The 26,533-nt window shown below is 37.6% G+C and overlaps 1 protein-coding gene across 6 annotated transcripts in view; it reads right to left on the bottom strand.

Moving 5' to 3' along the window:
• CRYBG3 (crystallin beta-gamma domain containing 3) overlaps positions 1-26,533 on the bottom strand; it is a 100,168-nt gene that overhangs the window by 19,085 nt on the left and 54,550 nt on the right. For 2 of the 6 annotated variants that reach the window (XR_012129235.1, XM_037001643.2), the window contains exons 12-17: positions 26,051-26,177; positions 18,121-18,263; positions 17,864-17,990; positions 16,937-16,969; positions 11,576-11,685; positions 7,984-8,110 (exon numbers count right to left, since the gene is read on the bottom strand). Coding sequence is in view for 2 of the 6 variants with exons in the window: in XM_037001643.2 (XP_036857538.2) it covers positions 7,984-8,110; positions 11,576-11,685; positions 16,937-16,969; positions 17,864-17,990; positions 18,121-18,263; positions 26,051-26,177 (667 nt within the window). In the remaining 4 variants the exon portion in view is untranslated. Of the gene's footprint in view, positions 1-7,983; positions 8,111-11,575; positions 11,686-15,560; positions 15,996-16,936; positions 16,970-17,863; positions 17,991-18,120; positions 18,264-26,050; positions 26,178-26,533 lie in introns of those variants that run through there. The other 4 variants (XR_012129237.1, XR_012129236.1, XR_012129238.1 and 1 more) reach the window with 4 other exon arrangements.

Here is a 26,533-nt window from a genome sequence, read left to right on the forward strand (position 1 = left end):
CGTGCTTCCCATTCTCTGCGCTGGTTTGCTCTGTCTGTGTAGGTCATCTGTGCACAGGGGGCAGCCTCTGGGTTAATCCCAAGCTGCCATGGGCAGGGCAGCCCTTGGGATGGCCTAGGGTACTGGCAGTGGTTGCAGGTAATTAGCACGCATTTGCCACAAGAACAGAGCCCCTACATGCTTCGCAGACTCCATGCCAGTTTCCTCTGCCTGTGTTGGGCAGGCAGGTGCAGCAGGCAGCCTCTGGGTTAATCCCCTGAGCTGTTGTGGGTGTGGCAGCCCTCAGGATGGCCTAGGGCACTGGCGGGGGTTGCAGGCAAGCAGCATATGTTCACTGCGAGAATACAGCCCCTTTGTGCCTTCCGGACTCTGTGCCAGTCTCTGCTGTCTGTGTTGGTCGACTAGGGGCAGGGGGCAGCCTCTGGGTCTGGCCCAGTTAGCTGCATGCTGGGAGAAGCCTCTGTGTGGTTGCTCTAGGCAGGGCTGCTCCTCGGTTGCTCTGCAGCAATGGCAGGTCAGCCAGTTTGCTTGCAGTGCCAGTAGCGGGGAATGAACAGCAGGCTGTTTATCACCATGAGGGGCTTCAGAGCTTCTTTGCCACCCAGGGGTTTAGGGCGTATGAAGTTCCTTAAAGTTTCCAGCCTGCTGGGCTGAGTGTGCCAGGACGATCTTGTCCACCTGTTAAACCCTTGTCCCTTTAATACTTTTAAAGCGCCCGCTTTTCTTTTGTTCCAGGGAAGCCGGCTGTGGGAGCCTGTTTGCAGTCTTAGTCTTGGATTTTGCTTTTCTGTTCCTCTAATATCCTGTACACCATGCAATGTGTGTCTGTGCTCCCGGTGCAAAATACTAGGGCTGGTTATTTAGCAGTCCTGTGCTTCCACTCCCTCCCCACTCTGATTCTTTTCCTCCTGCCAGTGAGCTGGGGTGGGGGGAGTGCTCGGGTCCCACCAGGTCACCGCTTTGTATCTTACCCTTTTTGTTGAGTTCTCGCCAATGTAGATGTAGCCTGGCTGTTGTACTGTATCTTCTGGTCACTCTTTTAGGAATAGTTGTATTTTCAAAATATATATAATATGGTTTTGGTAGGAGATTTCCGCCACCCTACTCACACCACCATCTTGAGAATCTTTGTGTCCAGAATATTTCTGATGTGTGATATTATCTGAAGCACATGACTTCAGCTTGCTCAACTGGGCAGCATATATATGACCCCATATTCTTACCAATCCTTCCAGCATAACAGGTGTGTCTACCCCCTGAACTTGAAGTTCTGAGACCCAGGTACACATACTCTGCTAAAATGGCTTCATCATATCAACACATCTTCAATTTAATAGGAAAAAAATTTTAAATCTAAGCAACTGATTTTTGACTTAAAAAAATACACAAACTTGTAGTTTGTAGTTTGGCACTGTACAGCTGAGTTCCAAATCACCACTTATATGGAAAAGGTTTTGATTGTGCCTCAGGGCTACATTAACTTGTGATACTCTAAATATAACACTTTTATTTTCGAAATATTTACCAGTCAGCCACTGAGAATAGCTGTATCCATACAGCCCAATGATACCACTTCACCTCATTTTTGCCAAATGAACCATGGCTAAAAACTAAGGGCAACTGGACCTAATTAAAGGAAAGTAACCATGAAATACCTCAAATAGCACTGCATTCCAGAAAATACAACAGTGTGCTGGGAAACACAATTATCTGAAATGATACAAATCTAAAAGATGACTCATAAATCCCTAATAAGACTCTAATCTGGATCTTCTAAATTTATCTTCATATATATCATTTATATATGATAAAATCACATATAAATACTTTCAGCCCCCAAGTCCTGAAGTTGCATAACAAATATCATTATTGCCTATGAGCTGTTATAATATTATTGATTCCTTATCATATACTAAAGGCTTCACAGTTCCTAGCTCATTTAAACCTCACAATTCATCAAATGAGAAAGTTGAGGCTTAGAGTGGCCAGAAACACACCAGGGCCACTCAGCTAACCAGCAGAGGGCCCATCAGGCCCCAGACCAAGCTTCACAGTGAACTACAGTTCTCCTCGTAGAGCCTCTTTCATTTGGTTTAGAAAATCAGTTTTATTATAGATCTTTCTAATTGGTTTTCTTTTTTTTAAAAAGTTTTAATATGTTTAAAAAAGACTAAATAATATATAGATGACCAAGTACCCAACACCTGAAAGTAATACATTTTACTATATTTGTATCAAATTTTATAAATATATAAAACCTAAGAGGTACAGCTGAATTAGAATTCAGCCCCTCTCTAGAGATAATCACTATGAAGTTGTGAATCCCTCCAGAACACATATCTATACTTTACTAACAGTTATGCATCCAGTTTTTAAATCTCACAGAACTGCCTCTTACTATAACATTCTTCAGTGTACACACTGAACCACTCACTGTAACCACGCTCCTGCATTTCCTCATGTGAACGCACTGTAGCTCCTTTCCTCTGTCAGTGCTGTAACAAATATCCTTCTTTTAAAACCCCCCAAGCCCCCAGGACATGAATAATCCCATTTCTCTGCTACTGAATCAAACCTCGCTGTCCGATTTTCAAATGTTTGTATCTAAAGTAAGATAATATTACCTAATTATTGTTTTAGTTTGCATTTAACTTGATAACTAATGAAGTTTAACATCTTTCTTCAGCCATTTTTTCTTTCTGTGAACTGCCTTTGCATATCACCTACTGATATTTGAGGTAGGTTTTTCTTTTTTCTTAACTGAGAGTTGAAATATTTCTTCTTACATTCTGTACACTAAACCCTTACAGGTTATAAGGGCTGCAGATACGTTCTCCCAGTCCTTATAGATGAAAAGACTCAATATTGTAAAGACATGGCCTTCCCCAAAATAATACAGATTTCAGACAAAATGCTTTCAGAATCTTGGTGTGCTGTGGTAGGCTGAATAGCGACTGTTCCTTTACTTCCACAGCCCCACCCTACCCTGCAAAAATGGCCACTTCCTAATCCCTGGAACCTGTGAAAAAGCTACCCAACATGGTGAAAGGGACTTCACATATAAGAGTTAAAGATGTTGAGATGGGGATATTAGTCTGGATTATGCAGAAAAGACTAATACAAACCCAAGGGCCCTTACAGGAGGCAGGAAGTCAAAGAGAGGATAGAGAGCAGAGCTGATGTACGTTTAAGGTGGAAGACGGCCACGAGCCAAGGAGTGCTGGGGGTGTCTAGGAGGTGGAAAAGCTACGGAAACAGATTTTCCCTCAACATCTCCAAGAAGGAATGTAGTCCTACCTACATCTGAATTTTACCCCAGTAAGACCCATTTTAGACTTCTGATCTCCAGAACAGTAAAATAGTTTCTGTTGTTTTACACCAGTAAGTTTGTGGTAATTTGTTACAGTAGCAATAGGAAACAAATACACTTGCTTACGTTTCTCTTACTGACTCATACATTTCGTGCTTAAATTCATCTTACTCCCATGTCAGGAGGAAGTGACTATTAATAGCCTACTGTTGATCAGAAGTCTTATCAATAACATAAAGTTGATTAACACATTATTTTGTATATTATATACTGTATTTTTACAATAAGGTAAACTAGAGAAAAGAAAATGTTTTTCAAATTGTCACAAATCTTCAACAAGTTTTCCAATATATTTACTGAAAATAATTTGCATATCAAGTGGACTCTTGCAGTTCAAACTCATCTTATTCAAGGGTCAACTGTACTTTCTTCTAAGTTTTAAAGTTTGTTTTTCACACCTAGATTTCCATTAATCCATCTATAACTTACATTTGTGTTTGGAGTAAAGCACGATTCTAACTGTACTTTTTCCAAGTAAAGTGCCATTTGTCTGAACATAATTTATTTAACAGATCATAATAGCACCACTGTAATGCTATTTCTTTACCTTCAAAATTCCATTCTTTATGGAGGTGAGTTTCTTTGCCATCCTACTGCACCGTTCTGTGGTCTTCATGCATGAAGACCCTCTGTGCTAATTAGGCCTGTACAGCCCAGCATGCATTTGGTCGGACAAGTGACCCTACCAGTTGTTCTTAAAAGTCATCTTGGCTAGTGTGGATCCCTGTCTTTTCCAAATTAATATTAGGATAAACTTCATGTTTTATACCATCCCAATCCCCTTAAGAAAGATGGAAGATTCTGAAAGCATTTTGTCTGAAATCTGTATTATTTTGGGGAAGGCCATGTCTTTACAATATTGAGTCTTTTCATCTACAAAAGGTTTTATCTCACCATCTTTTATGTCTTCAGTAAAGTTTTTATTTCTCCCACAAAGGACTTACTTGCCTTGTTAGATTTATTTTTGAGCAGTCTGTAGTTTAAATGGCATTCATCTTGCATACAGGAATTTTTTAGCATTCATATTAACCCTAAGAATTTATCTGTAGATACTCTTTCCAATTTTGTTTCTTCCTTTATATTTTTTTGGTTTTTGTCTTATTTAAGTAGCTAGGACTCATAGAAGTGGCAGCAGTAGAGACCTTCATCTTCTGCCTGAATTTAAAGGGAAATGCTTCAAATGCTTCACTCATAAGTGTAATGTTTACTGTAGGTTTTTCCTGGCCTTTATTTTTAAACTCTACACAGTAGTTAATATTGTTGGTTATAATGCAGATGGGTTCAGTTGAAAAGTTTAAGAGTAACCAAGCTTTTCTACACTTCATTCTGTGGCTGGATTTACAGCCTTCTATTTATAGCTGTGTCCCTTATTCAGAGCCCTTACACAGAATGAATCACTCACTGTCTTGCCAATTCTTATTCTACCTCTTTAGTTCATTCCTGTCATCACAGTCATAATTTCATTTGAAATTTCTCTATAGCCTTTCTTTGCTCTGCCTACTTAAGCTGCCAGGACTGGATTATTACTTCAAAGGAAGCCAACTTCCACGCCACACCACCATGGAGACACTAAAGCAGCAAGGAGCAGACTTGCTCCCATGGAAACATAATAAAAGCAGGTTACCCCACACACTACTAGGCCAATGCTTAAACACTTTAGTTTCCCCACCCACCTCCAGCTCCTAACCAACTGATGTGGGGACTGTTATATGGCACAACCTTACAGAAACTAATATACCATCTTATTCCCTCAGACCATGTAAGTCCTAAGGCTAGATACATTTTTCATGTACAATTAGAAATATGCTCAGGATACTTACCTGCAACAGATGTGGAGATTGTCAAAGATTTAAAAAATGCCTGTTCTAACAGTTTCTTTACAGATGAGTTGAATGAGGTCTAAATAAATTTAAGTGATTTGCTCAAGGTCACAATGGTGAGAAGCAGAACTAGAAACTATACTCCCAGTTCCTTTCACTGTAAAATGACTGCAAATTATGCATCTGTGGGCCTCTAAAATGTAACATTATATTTGCACAAATAGAAATCAGCCTGCAGCAAACTGTTATTTGCAAAACATACCGATCTTATATGAAGATTAAGTATTAAGACTCCTCAGTACTCTACCATTATGACAATTCAGCACTAAGTCACAGCATGTCTGGGAATGCCAACCACAGGAAACACCCTCAGAATTCTGCAGTTTTAACTCATAAAAGCAAACTCAAAAGATTAGCTCATATGTATGAGAAGTCAACTCAACTAAACAAAACATTTCCCAGGATCAGTCCATAATCACACAGGGTTGTAGCGCAGATGTGGTAGTATTAATCTATAGAAAAAGGCATGCTAATCCTATGAAGACACCGTAGGGGGAGAAGGGATATGGAAGGAATCAGAGAATAGGATAGGTAGTGTGTGTCTAGCACTCTCTAGGGAAAGAAGGCACAGACTTTGGAGAATACAAGAAACTGGGACCCTTGGGAATGGGAGGAGTCTCTTTCGTGGGGAATGTTAGCTGGATAAGCTAATCTCAAGACATCTATTTCATTTTACCCAAATGTTATGCTCAACAAATAACCTTCTGATGACTAATTTAGTTTCTTGTGTTCTTCCAGAGAGGCAGAAAGATTCCCAGGACAGAATTCTCAAGCATTCCAGCCCACTAGAACCTACCCACGACAAATTACTAAACTGGCCTTTTGGTTCATGTATCAGTCTTCAAAGTCTGATCAACTCAGGGCTTCAGGGCTACCAGAGGACAGCATGGCTGACTTCACCAAGGAAGTGCCAGCTGTTGAAGCATCTTCACAGTCAGTCTGCAGGTCTCTGCCGAGATGCCCAACCTGACCTCATATTTCTTCCACTTCAATCCCAAACCTAGTGCCTAACACATCTTCAACAAACACCTTCCAAAGATTTAGAACATATGTGTAAAGGCATTAAGGAAACAAATGTGCTGTCCTTACATAAACTGAATATACTCTAATTTAATCACTTCTTGGATTGAAAAGGCTATATAGCTCTCAATTTCTCCCCAAGAGGAACCTTCATCTACACCACTTGGATTCCACAGAACCAAAACAGGGAAAATGCAAATGCACAAGAAAACTTACATAGAAATATTTCCCTCTCTATATATTTTTTATTTCTAATTTTATTCATTTCTTACTTCATAAATGTAAAACTGTAACTCTTCAAAGAAAATAGTATTACTCATTAATCCATTAATCATGACGTTTCTAACATGCCCACCTTAGTAATTCAGTTGGTTTAATTCAGTGAATTAGCAGATCCTTTCAAGATGGTTCCTTCATATTTAGAACAACATATTTTGCTTTTAGACTTCAATTATCTGTCTGGTTTGACCACTAAAAATTGCTAAGAGAAGTTCTTTCCCAGTAAATATAGACTACTTCTCAATGCCCTTTTGAGCCTTATCAATACTTGGAGAGAATGACTGGACCACTTTTTTTTTTTTAATCATTTTTCTTCCAACAGGCAGGAAGCATCAGTAGCCACTTAAGTCTTTCCCAGCTGAGTGCCTAAGGGTCTACTGAAAGAGACCAAGGACTCTATTTCTGTTCTTGTTCCTCAGCCAAGACTCTATTCTTAGCCTGATACCAAGAATGCTCTATCCAGGAATGTCTTGTGAAATAAGAGTAAGTTGCTTATGTTGGGATCAGGGTTCCTGAGGATGGCCATCATCCCTGGAGTCAGCTCTGGTTGAAAAGGTCACATCACTCACTCCTACGACTATGTAGGGCTTTAACTCATCTCTGTGGAAATCTCAGCTTTGATCCAATGCTCCTAGAGAATAATCATACACTACTCACTATTCCAGATCCTCACTACTTCCTCTGCATAGAACTTCCCAACTAGGAACCCAAAATTTGATGCTACAGAGATAGATGTGACAGATCCCATTTTTTTTCCTGCATATAAAATTCTGAGTAAATATGATAGAAAGAAGAAACCACTTACTCTATAAAAATGGGTCTCCAAGGTGAGCCAGATAATTCTGCACACACCAAGCAGATCTCCACCTCACCCAAAGCAAGGTTTGAAACCAATACTGGTGGTGGCCCATGCCTTAAAATAACATTGTAAATCTGAGTACCACATTGTCCTGTGGCTTATCTAACACAATAAAAAAATGATCAAGTTATTATTTTTATTAAACAGCTATGATAATTACAACCATGATACTAATAGCTAACATTAAGGGAGTTGCTCACCATGTGCTGGGCATTTTATATAAGCTTCATCTTATTTAACATCCAGTGGCCTTAAAAGTACTCATTTTTTTTTTCATTAATGAGGAAATTGAGTAACTTTACTAATGTCACCCAAACTAGAATTTAAGCCCAGGCTTTATATTACTCTAGCTCCTAGGTTTGCATTTCTGCTCAGAAAAATAAAAGAAAAAAGGAAAATATCAATCTTATATATTGGTTAGATTTCATGAGTGAACCTCAGTTTTATAATCCACAAGTAAATTATTCAAATTTTAGTATTTCCTTGTGTCTCACTTCTTCCTACTTCATATCATTCACGGTTATTAAGCTGGATAAGAAGAAGTCTTATAATTATGCATTCATCACAGTACTTACATAGTCAATGGGCTTGAGGGATTTGACTTTAGATGCTGGGCAGCCACAAGAAGTAAGGTCAGCATAGAGGCCTTCTTCTAGCACACACTGATCACTACACATGTCCTCTTGGTAATACAGGAGCCAGCTAAAAAGCAAGCAGTGAGACACTTGGTCATACGGCACCAGTTGGCCACACGGGCTCATCACTGTGCTGTAGGAACCGCGTAAGAGGAGGTCACAGAAGTCAAGATGCTGACCAGCAGCAAACACCCGGCATCAGTTTTAAGAAACAGCCACAACTGTAATTTACTGTGTACCAGACACAGGCTAGCACTTTACTGGTATTTTACTGTGTCCTCAATAATGCTGTGACACAGAAACATATCCTTATTTTTAAAGGAAACAAAAGCAATGATTAGAAAGGACAGGGGGTTTGCACAAGCTCTCCCCAACTATTAAATGATAGAGTTGAAATTTGAAAACAGTAGCTATCTGCTTTAGGCTGAAGACACTGGCTTCATTCAGTGCCTTAAAGTACAAAACCCTGGGTGACCAAATCCAAATGGTTATTAAGTTCCCAAACAGATTAGTAGTTCTTTTCGGGAAAAACAAAGATTTGTATCCTTACTTAATGATGAACTTAACTGTCAGCCTAGGTAAGTATAGAAGCTAGACTCCTCCAATCACACACAATATTTAAAATCTGTCACTTGAACATATGATAGTTAATGGGGAGTTTTAAGAAGAAATGAACCCTTTAGAATCTTTAATAGTGAATTACCTTCAATACAGTACTCATCAAAAACTTTAAGATATCCCCTTTTGTCTTAAAAAAAAAAAAAAAGGAGCCCATGGGGGAAATGAATTGGCTGTTACTACTTCACTTTTAGTGTATGTAAGCTCTGGTACTATACTTTAAGGTCACCAGAACTGTACTCTGGCTGCACAAAGTTAACTCTGGATAACCACAGAAATGCTCTGTGACATTACAATTTACTGTCATATCTTTTATGTAATAAGCATTTTATAGTCACTATTTATCAAAGGTTTTCCATGTGTCAGGCATGGAATTAAGTCCTTCATGTACATTGCTTATTTAGTCCTTATAAGAATCCTTTGAGGTAGGTACAGTTATTATCCCTCCTTTAAAGACGAAGAAACTGAGATTCAGAGATGATCCCATTTGCTTAAGGTTCTATAGCTAGGAAGGGTTGAACCTGGGCCTAAATCCAGATCTCTAAGCATTCCAGGTACTCAGGCAATAGCCATGGTTCTTGTATTCTTTTATTAAACTGCATTTTAATAAACTACACATAAATATAAATGTACTTTATATACATTTTATATGTTCATGTTTTATTATACATAAACATTAATATACACATTAATATATTATATAAAATTACATAGAAACTATACATAAGAATTATATATATAAGTAAAATGTATATCCCTACATGAAGCAACATGTATGACTAATTTATCCTTGATTTCAGTGTTAGGAAAAAATATTTTTCTCTGGAAAAACTTCAACATAAAAAAACATAAAAGCTTCCTTTTATCAGAAAATGAAAACATATTTTACAATAATTTCTTTTTAGTGGAGAATAAACTCAAACCAAAACTAGCAACAAAATTATTTAGCTCCTAAACATATTTATTTCTCTCTCAGATAAGAGATGCAGATAACCTATTTAAAACTCATAGTATCCCATTTTAAGTGCTTTGATATTATAGAAACTTCATATCCTTTTTGGAAGTGACAGATGCAGAGAAGTTCAAAGTAGTATGAGCTACAGGAAATCTGAGAGGGAAGACTGGCTAAACTAATCAAGAACATTAACGGGGACTCAGGATGGACTGAATTTTAAAGATATATCTGGAATAGTATTAAACAGGGCCATTAACTTACACACCTGCAGGAGGCCAGGCAGGTAACATGAGTGGTGCACCGGGTGAAAAAACTGGGGACTATATCCTGTGGTACACTGGCAGAGCACAGGCCATTTACTCAACACTAGCTAATCACTGCCAAAGGTGAACAGTTCCCCAAAGTTTTCAGATCTTCAGATTTTTAAAGAGGTATAAAATGGTTTCTTCTGAAAAACATCCTAAACCTAAATATTGATACAAAAGCTTTTTTTTAAACATAGTGTGTAGGCCAAACATGTAACAGTTGCTGGCTAGATTTCCCTGAAACCTTTGATATGGAGCAGGGGTTAGCAAATGATAGCCTGAGGACCAAATCTGCCCCACAGCAGGTTTTTGTGCAGTTCAAAAGCTAAGAAGACTGGTTTTTGCATATTTGAGTAGTTTAAAAAATTAAAAGACAAATATTTTGTGACATGTGAATACTCTATACAATTCAAATTTCAATGTTCATGGAGTTTCATTGGAACACAGCCATGCGTAATTCATTTATGTATTGTCTGAGGCTGCTTTTCTGCTACAAAGGCAGTGCTCAGTAGCTGGGTCAGAGCCTGTGAGGGCCCACAGAGCCAAAAATATTTACTACTTAGCCCTTAAAAGGAAAAGTTTGTTGACCCCTGGGATGGAGGGTAAGGCAGAAAATGCAGTTGAGGAAATTCTGGAAGAGAGGACAGGAAGACAGTGTAAGGACAGAGTAGAGAATGGACAGAGAACAGTAAGACTTGATGGTAACACCTGGAAAAGGAGGAGTCTGACCTTGATCTGACTGGCTGTGGAATTTAAAACAGAATAGTAAAAATACTGAACTGGATTTTTGGAAAAATAATTAGCCTATGACTTGTTTGTGGTAAATGATGGAAATTAAGACAAAAGTGGAATAGGGTTGATTAGGAGATCGAAGTTCCTTAAATGGAAGACAGGAGATCCAAGACTGCTGGCTCAAGGAGAGGAGGAGTTGATGAATCCAAGAGATCTTGAAGAATGAATAGAGAGACTGATGAGTTATTAGGTTGATATGAAAACATAGATACCACTGAACTACACACTTGAAAAATTATTAAAATAGGACATTTTATGTATATTTTACAATAAAAAAATACATAGAATATATATTAGGCTTAAGAAATACATACAGTTTCACATACATCTAAGAAAGTTCCAGTATGTTGCTACAGTTGGAAGAACACAGGATTAATAAAAAATGGCCAAAGCAATCCTGGCTCTTACATTTGTATGTGCCCTTGGGAAACCCTAGCTCTGAATCAGCCTCATCTGTAAAATGGGGATGATTACACTTTAAACAAACAAAAAGACTTTTTAAAGTTTAGGGGTAATATTGTCTTATCTGGACAAAAACACTTTAAAAAAATAGCATTCTATTATGCTGTACAATGAACATACATGTAAAAATTCAACATTATTTAGGAAATAATCTAACAATGAGAAAAAAAAATTGACCAAAATGCTCCCAAAGTTGCCTGATGAACACTTTGTTTCTCTGTGTTACACAATGGCTCATAATACAGGTCGGGCAAAGTTAACATAGGTTAATTAGCAGTTAACCAATGATTTAAGAATCTTTTAAATTCACTGTGTATGAAAAAAAGAGCCATATCTTTGTAAATTCGAAAGAAATGCAGTTATTAAATAACAGCAGAAAACATTCAATAAGCATACTTACCAACCTCGAAGAACTTTAAAAGAACATGGTGTGAATGAAGTCAAATCTGAAATTTCTTCTGTGAAATCTACACATTTGCCTTGGAACCCTGGTTTACTGAATGACTTGAGCTACAAGAACACAGTAATTAAACAGGAAACAATGGTTTAACATTGCCACAAAAGAAAAGAAAAACCTTTAGTTTCATATATTTATAAGAAAATTCAGCAAAACATTAAGACAGGAATTTATATCCTTTAACAATGAATCCACAGTAAGGATGGCATTCTCTACATTTTTTCCCCCTTACCTGTTTCCAGAAGTGACACTATTTATTTACCATTTTCAGTGATCTCTTGCACCAGATTCTGCACACACAGGCTCCAAAAACAAAAATCTATAAGATTAATCAGAATCCCTCCTCCACTAAAATGTGGTCTTTATCCATTGTATCACTTAGTATCCTGTGGTGTGACTACATGTATAAAATAGGAAGCAATTTGGTGCTAAATATGAAGGCAGTCTGGATTAGCATGAGGAGTGGCTTGTATGCCTTTTGTCTTCCCAGGTCTTGCTGATCCACAGTTAATAAAAGGCAGGAGGGAGTGTGAGCACATGCTCTTAACTGAGTCTAAGCATGCCTGTGAGAGCACAGCAGCAGATGGTGCAGAAGATTATGATGATGGGATTAGTAAATGATGTATGGTGAAGAAAGAAAGATATCTGTATCATGTATTTCAAAATGGTTACAGACTTCAGTTTACCAATAATTCATCTTAAATGTATAGCTGAAGGTTTACACAAGTGCTACATTTCTACTTTAGTCTTTTTGTCAAGAAAAACCCATGAAATCTCACCTATAATTCCCTTTAGAAAAGAGATATAATTATCTGTAAGTCTAGTGGCTTTCAAATTATAAGTCAGAAAAAATTAATGAGCCCTATAAATATTTCATAATACACTGGAGCTGTGAAATTAACATGGCCCACAGGCCCACTCTGCTCCAACAGGCCTGCATCTGAGCTGAGGAGGCATCACTCATCAATCTGCAAGACTGTCCTAGCTCCTGATTGTGCAGTCATCAAGAACAAGGCTTCTCTGAGAAGTTGATCACCTCCTTCATCTTCCCAAGAGTCCTCTCTTAGGTTGATGGTCTCTGGGAAATCACTGTTTGTCTGTGTCATTCTGCTCTGACCTTGCTTGGTCTGATAACCAAAGACCAGCCAAAACCAGGGAGGTGAGAAAACCAATCCCCCTCGACCAACTATGGCTTGTACAACAGGACTTCCTATTGTGAAACTAGGCTCTGTTTGAAGCACTGAAACAACAAGGGACTCCCTGTCTTAAGGAGGTATGATCCAGCAGGTTTCTGTCATGGTCCTTCCGGCGGATACAGAGGATAGTAAGAAAAATAATGCCCCAAATGAGACAGATCTCTGGAATAATCCCTGTGTAAGAACAATTCTACATGTCCCAGAAAACTGCCCCTAAATTCCTTGATAAAAACATGTATTTTGGTTAGTGATTTTTCAGACTTCTTTTTAACAGCAAGATGTATAAAACATGAGGCTAAAAAAGTAAATCACATTTGACTTCCAAAAACATAGTTTCTACTACATACAAATATCTTAATTCATAGTAATAATCAGAAAACCACATCAAAACAGCACAGCTGTCTCATTCACTGGTTATATTCCAGTTTACTGAATTATTTTTATATTGCTGAGCTCAAGATTTATACTCTCAGTAAGTATTCCACCATAAAGCCATGAAATGTCAAATCCTCGACAAGTGACAATGAAAGACAAGCTTGTGTGAGATGGCACACACAGCAGTCACCCAGAGTTTTTAGTTTCAGTTCCTCACACAGAAACATTAATTAAGATTTACAAAGACACATGATCTGCTGTAAAGTATCTTTTTACTTGCTAGGTTAAATTCCTTCTTTGCCAGAACTAAAATACCAGGCTTAATGCTGATATGAGTCTACTTTTACTCCTACTAATAAGATATGATATAAGGTTCACCCAAAATCTGACCAACCCCAGAAGAGAACAAAAAAAATCTGACTACCTTATAAATTCCTCAGAATAGAACAATTCTCGTAGTAATGTTTTGAGGATGACCCATTTATAAACCAACTCTGTGCTTACTAATAATTAAACGGTGGTTTCTAACTCTTAGTGAAATAAACAATCAGTGCCTTGGTAAAATTAAGTCCTGGGAAAAGCTAACTGGATAAACCACTATTTCGGTTTCCTTTCCAGATAAATGGAAAATAAATGTATGACTCAGGTTGCTTGGAACCTGAGCAAATAGATAGACCAGAGATGAGTTTATTTCAAACTATGCCCATCCCTCTGTGCCACCTGAGCACAGCTCAGTTCCTCCCAACCTCCCAAACGGAAATGCATGGAAACAGAAAAAAGGGCAGTGTACCACTGGTTTGCAAGGTGCCTTTTCACATTTACTATCTTTATTTCTTCTTTATAACTACCCTTTTGAGACAGAAACCACTTTATGATGAAAATTTTGTAGAAATGCTTTTTAGCATGTATTTTTTATTTATTACATACATGAATATATAATAGATCTTTATTCTGTTAAACTAAAAACTCAATAATTAGTGACCAAGCACAAAAGTTGTGCTCATTTATTCCACAGTATCAGAATAATTTTGGGAATTTATTTTATTCCAATGCTAATATAATTTCTATGAGTAACTTTCTATCCTATCTAAACAAGACTTTCTGTAGCCTTTTGGACTACCCTTATGCAAGCATGCTATTTGTTAAACAAAGAACACCCGTTTCCATTCTTCTTATTGTTATGTTCTTCTCTCATCAATTACTTTTTATACGCTAATTTTACTTCCCTGATTACCACAGAAGGCTTTCTTTACTTAGATAAGTAGTTCTTGAGTATTTATGGCCTTTGGTACCATAAAGAAATGCTTTCCTTTTTTGCTATTGAATCATACTGATATTTACCTAAAACTGTTGTTTTCCTATCCCCTCTACATGGTAACAGTTACCACAACTGTTTCAGGTCCTGTGATCACTCTAAAATTCACTGTGGCAAAATTATCCAATACAAGAAAATATCTAAGTTTGCTTTTTCTCCACTAAAATCATATATAAAATGAACAGGGGCTCAGTATTTAAAGAAATCCAAACTCCTAACTACAAAGAAAGGTCACTGGTTAGTTCAAAGCAGGTACTCAGTTAGAATTTCTAAAGAATGGTGGTGCCTGACTACAATCTCCCTGAATACTAAACTCACTTTTATAAGATTTATTTTGTAAGTGAGATGTCTGACATTACTCACAGAGAGATACGGGAACATTATGAACACAATCCACATTGTTTTTTTGTTTTGTTTTGGGGAAAAAAAAACAAAATAAAACGCCACCTGCTAATTATGAAGAACTTCATGATGTTATTTTGAGTTGGCAATTAGGCTTGGCGATCGATCTTAAGCCACAGGGGAAAAAAATCTTAATAAAAGGAGGTGTTCTGCATCCCAAATATGATATCTCTCATCATAATATGCTGACACATCAGCAGTAGTACTTTTATTAGTGTAACTCTCATGATGTGCATTTATCTCCGAACACACACATTTTCTGGCTTCGCCCTTCTCAGGTTACCTGAGGTTCCCTTTAAAATCACCAGCATAAAAAATTTCCTTTTCTGACTTGAACACTGGGATGTAACTTTCTCCTCATCCCTCAGGGAAAATAAGTGCCTCATCTGAAGGCAGCATGTGACTAGTCAATCTACTTCACAGCCACTTGTGAAGGAGAAAACATTTTCTGGTTACTGAACGCAAGCAGGGTGTCAGTCCAGATCCATCTGTTTTTATTTGGGTAAGTAAAAACAAGCAAAACACTCTGGAAAACTGGTCCAATGAAAATAATAAGAGCTTTGATACTGAGTAAACTAAGGAGTCTTTGTCTGCATGTTACCAAATACCCAGCTATCATATACCTGTCAGAAATGCTTACTTCACAAGGCAATAGCTGAGTCAAATCCAGAAAATTGAAGTGGGGCTGATTTCACAGGCATTTCTACTGCTTCCTTCTCTTCAAGTCAGACTGGAAATACTATAAAGAAAATCCTCCAAGCACTCTGTCCCAAACAAGGAAGTCCATAAAAAAAAAACAGAATGCAGGAGGGGAAGAAACAGAGCTTAAAAGTATGTGACTTTTTATCTGCACTTAAAACTCAGAAAATATGCAGTTTAAATTATTCCTGTTTAACTTTTTACCTACTTAGGTTATGTTGACTCCTGAGAAACAGGGCTTTCCAAGTCCACAGCTGGAGTTTTCAAAGATTCAAAATAAAAATCTGGCAGGAAGTATCTCTAAATACAACAGGTCAATTATATTCAGAAAGGAAATGTTCCCAACAGGCCTGCACTAATCAGAAAATAAGAAAACCTGAAAGCATGTGAACAGAAACACCTTTAAGCTTATTTGAAATATAAAAACAATGATATGAACATGAAAAATACATTCAGAGAAAAAGATTCAGTGTTATGTAAAGCTACCAAATGTCAAATACTTAATCACTGTATTAGGCTTTTTGACATAACTTTTCCAAATCTGTTATTTAAAATGAGATAGAGGAAGGAAGCAATGTCCCTCATCCCCTTTTCCTTCTATAGTTGTACTGTTCATATGGTATCTTTGATGTAAACTCCTGAAAATGTGGTTAACTGGAGTTAGATAAGAAATGACTGTTTTAATATTTATGGCTGTGTGACATGACATGCACTTAAATTCTAAATCCTGGTTTTCTCATTAATAAATGGGATTAACCTTGATCTTGCAGAGGCATTAGAAGCACTAAATAAACACAACCCAGCCCACAGTGAATAATAAACAAACATTAGGCTCCAGAGTACTGCCCAGCCCTTCAAACCATTAACACACCAGAAACAAAGAAGTAGGGTTGTAGTTCTACTGGCATTTCAAAGAAATACTTGATTTAGGCATTAGAAGTACATCTACATAAGCTGCATGCAAAGACAGCCATTTCTCCACGGAAGGTCTGATCCTCCAAAGACAGCATAAGATACTGTGCTGAGTAAGAACGTGACTCTGAAGAATGGGCAGGCAATAGGAAAGAAAGTGTGACAAAGGTTCAAAACGACCCCATGGTTGTCAGAGCTGAAGCTCTGTCAAGGAGAAAACAAGGAACTGTGACAAATCCAGATGGGTGGGTGTTCTTCTCATAGATACCAAGTACAACACAAACGGCCGTGCCACATGGACACATGAAAGGTATCTGAGGGGAAGCCAAAGACTTGAGATTCAAGGGACTAATGCTTTTAGTAGGCAATTTAGCAACTATAAGTTAAGAATATTTTTAAACATACCAAATGTGGAGGCTCATTTATCCCAAGCGGTTCCTGAAACATACATTAAAACATTAAAAATAATTATAATCAGATAATCTTAATTGTCTTTTGAAAGTTTTGAAAATATCCAATGAAAAATGGTAGGGAAAAAGTCTGAGCAATTTTCTAGATTCCTTGAACTGGTTATGATCCTCAAATAACATACTGATTTATCTTATAATAATTTTGGCATTACTAATTTAAGTAATACTGAAGTTGGAAGAAAAATGTGCCCCAATGCCACTAGAAAGACTCTGAGAGCTTCCTGCCATTCCCTTTCCCACCACTATCTCATGGTTGTCTTTAATATTCTCCAGTGTTTGTTATAGCCACACTGGTCCCCCACTCTTTCATAACTTCATGACTTTGCATACAAGATTATTCCCTCTTTGCAGACTGCCTTTCTGCCCCATTTCCTGACGGGGCAAAATTGCTTTTATCTCTTTAGATATCACTCAGTCCATCCTCTGATTACAGAGTGCATGGTCCCTAACTCCCCAGTCTCTGAGCGCTCCTTCACTGGCTCCCAGGCAACTGCCTACCCACTGTACTTTCTCGCTAATCATGTTGTGGTTGACTATCCATAGGCCTATCTCCTCTAAGAGGTTGAAATCCATCAGAGCAGTGTTATTCGTCTTTCATATCCAGTGATCAGTAGTGTCTGCTATAATCAGAGGCACTAAATACTGCTGAAGGAATGAACAGAGAGAATTACAGTACCATCTCATCAATGTGCTAATACCATCCAGCTCTCTATAGAGTCTACAGAAATTCATAAGTTTCATTTTCTTTATATGTACATACTTAACATAATTGAACAGTTCCACTATTTAAAAGCCTGTTCCATAGATTCAACTGTATGGCACTACATGCCACTGGCATGGGTCATGTTCATACTTAACTCACCAGTTGGATAGGTCGTATTGACATGATTATATTATCTGATCCTCCCCAGTCAAAAAAGCATTTGTATTTCCCTTTCTCTAAAATGTATTGTTCTCCACAGAAGAACTTCTGCTGGTAAGCAACCCATCTAGTAAGGGAAAAAAAAGGAAAAACAGAGGTGATGCAGAACTGAGCAAAAATCTTAACCAAGAATTGTTAAGAACCAACAATCTTTAAACACCAAAGAATCAAAGTTCTCAGAGTAGGAGAGAACTTACACGCCACTTTTAACATGGATGGATCCTGTTTCACTGCCAAAGCTGGTTTCTTCTAAGTCAGAAATTTCCTGATTTGTAATGTCAATAAACTTCCCACTTTCTAGGTCAGATTCAAAAAGTGTGACAGAAGATTCTATAAAATTCTAAAAAGAGGAAGAGGAACATTTAGGAAACATAAGTATTTTATGGATTGCTGGAACTCAGCAAAATTTTTACATACTTGTGGGATAACTGTCACGTAAGCAACTCCAGAAAGAATTTTAAATGGCACTGGAAACAGTTTCAATAGTTACTACTCCTAAATAGTTTAAAGAAAAAAGTAAGTCTGAATTTACATTAATCAGGTAAACTGTATGATATACACAGAAGTTAGTCAACAGTTGGTAAAATGCTGGGGCTTAAAGGCTATTAATTGTAACACTTATTGTAAAGGAAACTAAAGAGTCTCCCTTTGGTCTGAAAAGTGAGTACCACATGAAACAAAAAGTAAATCTACAATGTGCTGTAGGCATTTTGTAGGAGAAGATTTTATGAGCTTACATGTAACAGAAAAAAACAAAATTGTTTGACCAAAAAATTATAAAAAATCAAAATGAGAGGAATTTTTAGAAGTATCTATAGTCAAACAACATTAAAACAAAAATATCAGAAAAATACTAAGACCCAAATTGATAAATCAGCAAGACAATTCACAAAGAAGATTAACATTAAAAACAAATAAGCAAATATCTAATGTTTCACTAGTAAAATTAAAGAAATTCAAATTAAAGCTATGAGATACAATTTTACTTTTTATTAAATTAAGGACCTAAAAATCCTGTTTTGTCAGGGAACACTGTTGATAGAAGGAAATACAAATTGGACAGCTATTTTAGAAAATAATTTAGAAATCTATTAAAAAGGCTGATAATATATTGTCTACATTAAACCTGAATTTCCCTTCTTGGCTAAGAAAATTTCCTAAATCTAAATTAAATGATGGACAATTTATATGCAAAGATACATTATTTACAATAGTGAAGAGCTGTTAACAGTGTAAATGTCCAAAAGATGTATAAACAAATCTTTATTCATCTGCCACTTGATGGAATACATATAAATAAGAGGTGTTTTTAACAAGCTGATAGTTAAAACATATTCTCTACCTATTGCTGGCTAGGAGCTCAGTGCATGTTGCCCCCAGAAGGGCCAATGCATAAGGCTGGCTTACTGTCCCTCTCGTCTCACAGCTGTGCAGACTGAGTGATGGGCTTGAGGGTAACACAGCTAACTCAGGGGAAGAGACTGAATTTGAGTCCACATCAGTCTATTTAGCTACCTTAAACTCTTAAACACTGTCAGACATAAAGGTAAGGATGAAAGAGCAAGACAAAAACTCGAACTTATAAACTTGGTAAATTACAAGCGCACAAAAGGAACCTAACTTTTCAATTAAGAACACTAGAAGAAAAAAAAATGCCAAGAGTGGTTACCTTCATGTCCAGGGAAGGGGTCAATTTCATACTATTTTCTCCCCAAAATCTTTATAATAGGTATATTTTTTAAATTGGAAAGTATAGAATACATTTGTTTAAAAAATAAGAATCAAAACTTCCTCTTCTCTGCCTACAACTTTACTGTTTGTAAATCAAGTCTTAGTCCTATGGAAATGTTAACTTCTCAACAATTTTTTTCCCTTTTTAATGTACTATAAATAAATTCTAAGCACAAAGGATTTTTAGGATAAATATTCATTTTATATGAATAAGCAAAATACTATCCAAAAACAGTGTAAGTAGAGAAAGAAAATGTATTTTTTGAAAATTCTCTTGCACTTATTACCTGTCAACTTTAAAGGACTGAGAAACTGCTGACACAGCTGGATCAAATTTGAGACTTTGGGATAAAAGATGAAGCCTTTTTACCTAAAATTGCTAGTATAAAATAATTACTAACCAATAATTGTGTTTTCATTTCTCCCTTGAGAGTAAACCTTTGGAAACTGAAGATACCTGTCACCTTCATTACTTACTCATGGCTCTTAAAAAATGGGAGCTGGGTGGACTTTTTCTTCATCACTCTTACCATCCCTCCTTCTGCAGCTTCCTCATCTCTTTATACAATTGAAGAGAGTTAGGGCTTTGCTCTGGATTAGGCTCTGGCTTAAGGGAATGTTGTGGCTTCTTTGATCTTCTTTCCAGATCACTGAAACTTTCCCCGTATCAGCGATTAGGCTGTTTAATTTCTTTTCGTTCTTTCTTTCTTTTTATCATTCCTGTGTCCATTGGATAGTACACTATTTACTTCCCTCAAGAAATACTCCTTCACATTCATAACTTGGCTGTTTGGCACAAGAGGCCTAGCTTTCAACATTCCTTTCTCACTAAGCTTCATCATTTCTGGCTTTTGATTTAAAGTGAGATGTGCAGCTCTTCCTCTCACTGGAACATGTAGAGGCCATTGTAGGGTTATTAGTTGGCCTAGTTTCAGTATTGTTGTGTCTTAGGGAATCAAGAGACGGGAATGGCTGGTTGGTGGAGCAGTTAGAACACATACAACATTTATCGATTAAGTTTCCCATGTGACATGGGTGTTGTTTATGGCACTCCAAAACAGTTGTAACAGTAACATCAAATATTACTGGGCACAGGTTGCCATAACAAATAATGAAAATTTTGAATTGGGAGAATTATCAAATGTGACACAGAGACACAAAGTGAGTAAATGCTGTTGGAAAAATGGTGCAGACAGACTTGTTCAATGCAGGGCTGCCATAAACCCTTATCTTATTAAAAAAACATGTATCTGTGAAGTAAAATAGAACAAGGTATGCCTGTATACACACACACATATGTATTTACATCTTATCTGGATGTAGATATGTATAGATCTGCCATTTTCCAGATATAAATCTGGTGTGTATATATATCTCTCTCTCTATATATATATATACTCAAGGCTTTAATAGCTTACAAGTGATTTGCCTTTTAGTCCCCAGGACAAGCATCCCAACTGAAATACAATGTTTATAGCATAGGTGCCATTATCAATAAACATGGTTATACCAAGAGCATAAACTAACATTACTCAGGGGCCTGGACACGCCTCTGTTTCTTACAGTCTGAAAGTGTGTAAGCAGCTCAAGGTGGTTGTAAGGCTACGATGTGATGATAATGCTAAAGGGGGCCCATTCTGGGTCCTGGTCAGGAACCAGAATCAAGAGCCACCAATCATGTCAGGCCCAGCCATAATGGGAATGGTCTCTCCTCCCTGACTCCAGTGACTCTGGAATGCTCCATTTTTGCTTTTACTTCTTCTTCTCCTACACCTATTAGGGTTTTCTACTCCATGTCAGGGTTGTAGGAACAGGGCGCAGGGATAAACTGAAACACCACGGGCCATTGTGTTAAGATGGAGTAAAATGAGACAGATGTGAAAAGATAGATGCAGGTATGTGCATGTGTGCTGTGTTTGTGCTCTTTCATTAAGAAAGAACTTGTGCCATGATGTGATGTACTTTACTTAAGCAACGACTTGTACAGATCACATTGCGTGTATTGTGGGAGAGCAACAGCAGTGAGGAGGGTGAACCAGGACGCAGGATGGAGGTACAGGCTGTTTGGCAATGACGCAGCTCAGAGCTGAGCAGAGAAGCAGGAATTCACTGTCCCAGGACCCAGTGCCAGGTCCATGTGCTGGTAGTACACTCAGATGGCTTGAGTCTGTGTCCTTCCTACTCTACTGCTCCCAGAGGCCCGGCCAAGGGCCACAGGACTCTCGGAGTGGCATTGCTCTCCTCTTTCCACCTTCGGCTTGTTTGTTCATGGCTTTTCTGGCTTACAGCTATTGCCTTCCATCTTTATCCAAGTACCTTTGTGAGCCACTGTGCTGGTTTTGACTATCTGCATTTTTCAAATCTACTAAATATGTATATGACCAACTTGACTAGTTGCCATCAATACAGTGTCCCTGCTGGACAGAGTTCTAACTCTATGGCCAAATCCCCAGGGGTTACATGTACAAAGTGTGGTATAAAATATGAAAAAAACCCAAAACTGCTTACTGCAGTGTTCAGGAGGTGATCACAATAGGCACCCAGAGTTACTTGGTTACTGTCTCCCCACTTTACTAGGCACAATTAAATAACTTTCAAAGTCACATAGATTTTGAGTGGAGCTGTTGCTTGAGAATAATGAATAATGAGGTAATGACCTCCAATCTGTATTCCATTCATATTTTTTAAAGCACCAAATTCAATGAAATATCTGGATAGTTTAATGCAGTCTCAGGTACAGTGCTCCCCACTGTTAGAGAAAACTAATGAATGCTTCAGGACCAAAGATAAGTCTTCAGGATTAGTAATTTGTTTTTAAATTCCATAAAATCCCTCAGCTGATGAGGCCCTAGGCTCTTGTGCAACAACTTCCTGGTGGGCAACATGATATGAGTCACCCGCAGAGATTCGCAAGATCCCTTAATGGAGGAGCAGTGGCCTCTGCAGCACAACACCTGCTTTCAGGAACCTAAAAAGAGGCCCCAAGTCTGCAAATAACAATGAAGCAAATCCAAAAGTTAAGCAGTATAAAACTGAGGAGAAACGAACATACCAAGAAAATTTTATCAAGGAAGCCAAGGAATAAGAATTCTTTCTTTAATCCCTGGAGTCTAAATACTAATTCCTTCTGGTACTCTACTTTTTAAAAATAATCAAGGTCAACTCAATATATTTACCTGACTCATCTGGAATTAGGAACACATTTCTGGTTGTCATCTCTAAATCATCCTGTGACACAGACTGCAGTATCCCTAGGGAACATGTCCAAGATTTGATCTTAGCAGATCCAGAGTGTTCCACGTACTGGAGCCAAGACATCAGAAACTCGCATTGTACTGTGCAGTTCTCCTGTCCTCTTGTTTATTTTATATTATGTCAAGTTAGAAGTTAGATATTAAATGGAGTGTTTTACTCTTTTTCAGGTTAGAGGCATCTGAGAGTCCACATGGGGAAAAGGTATCTCCCATCAGCTCCACCTGCCAACCTGCCCAGGCTGTGATGACCACAAGAGCTTTAAATCCTATGTCTAACAATACTTAAAAATTTTAAAGGGGTAGGTTTTATGTTATGTCTTATCACAAAAAAATTAATAATAATGGTGGCAAGAGAAAACTTTGGGAGGAGATGATGTGTCTGTTACCTTGATGGTGGTGACACGAGAGTATACTTATCCCCAAGCTCATCAAGTTGTATATATTAAATATGTACAGATTTTTATACAAGTCAGTTACACCTCAATAAAATGGTTTAAAAAAATTATATCCTATGTCAATTATATGCTATGTCTGAAGAACATAAAATATTTCACCTGGATATATTTTGGATATAAATTTAAATTATAAATTGTTTGAAAATCATCTAAATAGTGATTTATTATATATGAGTATTGGTCTGCAAAGTGACCACATATTTATAGCTACAAATGAAATGTTAATAAGCCTCTAGTTGAATGAGATCCAGTTTTCCACTGTTAAGATACTTTTTTAGTCCAATCATTCTGTAGCAAAGTAAAGCAGATAAGATGACAGGGGATCTGGAGTAAGACAGACTTCTTTTCAGATCAGAGCTCTAAACAGAGGCATAATACCCAACCTCTTAGACCCTCAGTTTCACGTTTATAAGATGGTAATCACAGGAGTCTCTATTTCATTGTCTTTGTGAAGATTAACTACAAGTACATATGTAAAGCTATTAATAAGTACTTGACAAATGTTAGGATTATTATAATAAGGATTATGATAACATCTTTATAAGTTAACAACAATTTCTCTTAATTTTTAAAAAACCTAATTTAAAGAGAACAGAAGATTTGTTTGAAGGGCATTTTTATGTATTTATATTTAACCACGTATACTCAAAAACTTTCACATGCAGCAGTAATTAACATGCCAAGTTCTGCCATTTTTTCCAGTGCATATTATGACAGACTGTCTAAATCAAGTATCTAATAGCTGTATAGTTACAGTATTTATATCTTTTTCAACTAGTGACTTGGGGTTTGTTTTTTGTTCGCTTGTTTTAGTCACAGTCATCTTTAGAAGACATCATCACATTCATTGCTAAACATTTCTAGGATCAGCAATGCTGGCACTCAATTCTCTTTTAATTCAAAGGAGGGAAAAAAATTTTAAATTTAAAGAAGACACTTTGAATTATGACCCATAGTTTCTTCAATGCATGTAATCACAAGACCTAAGAAAAATGAAGGCTCTATCTTGTTTTGTTGGGTCTTTCAGTGGTCAAGTAAGGAGTGGCACCTTGTATTTTAGAATTTTGAACTAAATACCTTCAGATTTATCTATCCACTCCTCAAGCAAACTCACTGCCCAATCTTCAGTGGACTGTCCTATATTCCTTTCAGGTGAAGCTGGTTTCCAACTCACTTTCTAACTAACAAAGATCATTCATGAGAAAAAAGATAAATAAATGCTCCTGTGTTCCCTGTGCATCTTCCATTCTGGCTCCTCCTGCCCAACCAGGTGAGGGGTTGCAACAGAGCTGCTGCTGGTCCCAACAGGCAGAAAGCTAAAGGGCCAGAGCACATGGCTCCCATGCTCATCCCATCTACGTGGGCCCAAAATTACTCTTCACTTCATTATCAATTCCTTCAAAGAGGGCTTTAGAAACCATGCCAGGCAGTTCAGAATTTATATAGATGAAGATTATTTTGCAAAGAGATTGCAGTGGTTAATTCCTGTATCATAAGAAAACATGCCCCTCTGAACACATTAAAAGGTCTCCAGAGCTGGTTAGAAAAATGAGCAATACTTGATAATCCCTGGTACCCTGCAGAACTTTCTAGCAACTATCTCCTCTTCTCTGTGCCTTCATCAGGTTCTGCCTGGAATCCTCTAACAGTTTAGACGTTTTGCCTACAAGACTTAACTCCTTCACTCCATGCCACTTCTTGATACAATCACCAAGATCTGTCTAAACTGCTAATATAATCATGGTTGCTACTTGACCATCAACGGCTCATTGTCAAGTCAAAGAAAAACTGAACTCCTCAGTGTGGCCTATAAGGTCCTTAATTATCTAGCTCTGGACTCATCTTCCTTAAGTTCTCCCTAATGTCCTGATTTAACTATGACTCGAAACACACCATTATCACTTACATGAGGGTTTCTCAGCCTTAGCACTACCAACATGTGGGGCCCACAATTCCAAGCGTTTTAGGAGTTTGGCAGTATCCCTGGCCTCAACCCACAGATGTCACCAGCACCCCCCACCCCCAAGCCATAACAATCCAAAATGTCTCATGACAATGCCAAATGCCACCTGGGGGTAAAATCACCCCCAGTTGTGAACGACTAGCTCCACTGCTTGCCTTTTTATATGTTAATCTCTTGCTAAAACAGCATCTACATTTCCTTCACCAGTCCTGGAATTTCTCCACTTGGCTAATTCTTCTACTTGCAATTTCAATTCAGCTGTTATCTTTTCCTCCCTACTTCCATGTGGGAGTAATTGACCTTTCTCTGGCTATGATGATACTTTGTGCTTAATCCCATCTTGGTCAAACAGTACTGAACATTTATGTAAGTGCTACTTTCCCTACCAGACTGTCTGTTCTCTGAGTGCAAGGACGGAGTCTCTGACCACTGTATCAGTCTCTGACCACTGTATCAGTCTCTGACCACTGTATCTCTAGCACCTGATGCAATGCATCTAACAAAGCAGGTGCTCAAAAATGATTATGGGATCAATGGATGAAAAGTAAACATAAGCACTCACAATAATCACTGCAGTTAAAAAAATTAAGCAGGCAAGTTACATAAACAGTCAGTGTGATGCTCTCAGGTATTAGAAACATTCTATAATATGAGCTAGCAGAGCTCATGTGCAGTTTTCACGGAAAGATGAGACAGAAAATTAAGATTAAGGAATTTAACTCACAGCTTGTAAGTACTGGAAAGACAAAATGGGGCCACTTAATGCCCTACAGGCATTACTGTCTTCAAAATCTCCTTCTTCAAGCAAGAATTGCTGGCCTTTAAAATGTTCTTTTTCATAGGCAACCCACCTAGAAAAACAGAGGATATCGGACTGAGCTACTGATAAAACTGTATCAAGAAAGCAGGAGAAATACACGATGAAGCACCTAGTTGCACATCATCACATTTTAAAAGGCAATGCATCTGTTTCACTACTGTTTATGAAGACAGACAAATGTTGTACACTTCATAGATCAGTAATTCTTAAAGCTTGGAAGCTTTTCCCCAATAAAACCTTAACTATGGAATTGCAACAGAACAAAGCTCATTAACTGTTTACAGCATGACCTGACACCACATCTCAACTCAGCCAAAAAGTAGTTTGCCAAGTAAGAAACAATGGAAAGCACAACAAGCAGAAAAGATACAAACCCACACTGAGATT

This window comes from Manis javanica, chromosome 3, assembly GCF_040802235.1.
Source record: "Manis javanica isolate MJ-LG chromosome 3, MJ_LKY, whole genome shotgun sequence".
Lineage (NCBI taxonomy): Eukaryota > Metazoa > Chordata > Mammalia > Pholidota > Manidae > Manis > Manis javanica.